Source organism: Rhagoletis zephyria, unplaced genomic scaffold (assembly GCF_001687245.7).
Source record: "Rhagoletis zephyria isolate East Lansing unplaced genomic scaffold, Rhagoletis_zephyria_1.1 Rzeph_scaffold_01485, whole genome shotgun sequence".
Lineage (NCBI taxonomy): Eukaryota > Metazoa > Arthropoda > Insecta > Diptera > Tephritidae > Rhagoletis > Rhagoletis zephyria.
Genome location: NW_016158569.1, coordinates 1 through 1666, shown reverse-complemented (window position 1 = coordinate 1666; position 1666 = coordinate 1). Strand labels below are relative to the sequence as shown.

The 1666-nt window shown below is 39.4% G+C and overlaps 1 protein-coding gene across 1 annotated transcript; it reads right to left on the bottom strand.

Moving 5' to 3' along the window:
- Window positions 1–1041: 1041 nt before the first annotated feature.
- LOC108364178 (uncharacterized) lies at window positions 1042–1608 on the bottom strand (the record flags this gene model as incomplete). The annotated part of the gene is made up of 1 exon (XM_017617769.1): window positions 1042–1608. A coding segment is annotated over one exon (567 nt), but the record flags the coding sequence as incomplete, so codon positions are not given.
- Window positions 1609–1666: the final 58 nt, after the last annotated feature.

Sequence of the window (1666 nt, the reverse complement as noted above, 5' to 3'; positions counted from 1 at the left end):
TTTTATCGATTTTGTTATCGATTCTTATCGACTTTATTATCGATATTTATTGAGTTTGTTATCGATATTTAACGATTTTGTTAGCGATGTTTATCGATTTTGTTATCGATATTTATCGATTTTGTTGGCGATATTTATCGATTTTGTTATCGATATTTATCGATTTTATTATCGATATTTATCGATTTTGTTATCGATATTTGTATCGATTTTCTAATCGATTTAGCTACCAGTGGTATTATCGATGTTGCTATTGAAATTTTTATTGAATTTGTCATCGATTTTGTTATCGATATTTTTATGGGCGTTATAATCGATTTTGTTATCGATAGAGTTTGAAGATAATAATGAAGATAATGGAAAAACAGAATAACATGAATGATATTAAAACGAACAGTGGTAGATGTAGGGGTCTACGTTGATAGAAAAAAAGCGAAAAAATATAACATTAAGCAAAAGTAGATGTGTGTATGTGTGTATAGATAGATAAGTAATACCGTGTTCTGACCGACATCGAAAACATGTTTTCGTTGGTAAAACTGGTTTTCGACCTAAAACTTGTGTTTTCGTCCATGTAAAATCTGTCAAACGAAAACTAGTTTTCGCTGAAAACCACTTGAAAACTCACGTTCCACTCATTCCAATCGGTGTCTGCACTAGTATTTTTCGATTATTTATAGAAGTGGAAGTCATATTTTATCATCTTTAATATGTCTGTTTAGGTTAGCACTAAACACTCAAAGAAACATGAATTCGAAGTATAGGTATGTATGTGGTTTATTTGGGTACTCGCAAGGCGAACGTACCAATCACGTCAAAAGGTTTACAATAATAACCAATGCTCATACCAAAGTTGAGCTTAAGTAGAAAAATAGTGTGTAAGCAAATAATAACAAAATAGATAGTAGTTCTTGTATACGGTACAATGGCATGATCGAAGCAACGGTTGGGTGGCGTGAGATATGTACATATGTATGCTAACTGCAGCCGGTCACCTGATGCTGGTGATGCCGGATTGTGTGGCTTCAAAACGCACTAAAGTCAAATGCTCATTTTGGATATATAACATTTCTCCCCGGCTGAACCGTCCTGGTTCAGAATTTGTGGGTCGATAAGACGACAAACCTTCTGCACCGGGCGTTGGCACCTGTGTTTAATGAAAAGTCCCTCCGGTGTCCTTTTTTCGCTATTGTACTCAATCGTGACGATACGAACCAAACCGTCAGTGCCAGGGTGAACTTCCACAATGCGACCTATACGCCAATGCGATGGGGGAAGGTTCTCATTGCGAATCAGTACGACATCGCCCAGCTGTAGATTCTCTCTGCGTCTTTCCCACTTGCGCCGTGCTTGTAGAGTGGATAAGTACTCTCGTTGCCAACGATTCCAGAAGTGTTCAAACATTTTCTGCAATTGTTGCGAGTACAGAAGACGGTTGTCTGGAATGTTGGCGATGGGTGGCTCTGGTCTGGAGTTCAGAGGTCGGCCAATCAGAAAATCACCGGGTGTGAGTGCGAGGCTTCCGCTCGGATCGTCGTGAAGTGGAACTACTGGTCTTGAGTTCAAACGGGCTTCAATCTTGACGAGCAGGGTGCTTAGTTGATTGAAGCGGAGGATTTGCCGGCCGACCGTACGATAGAGGTGCTTTTTGGCTGAACGTACAGCG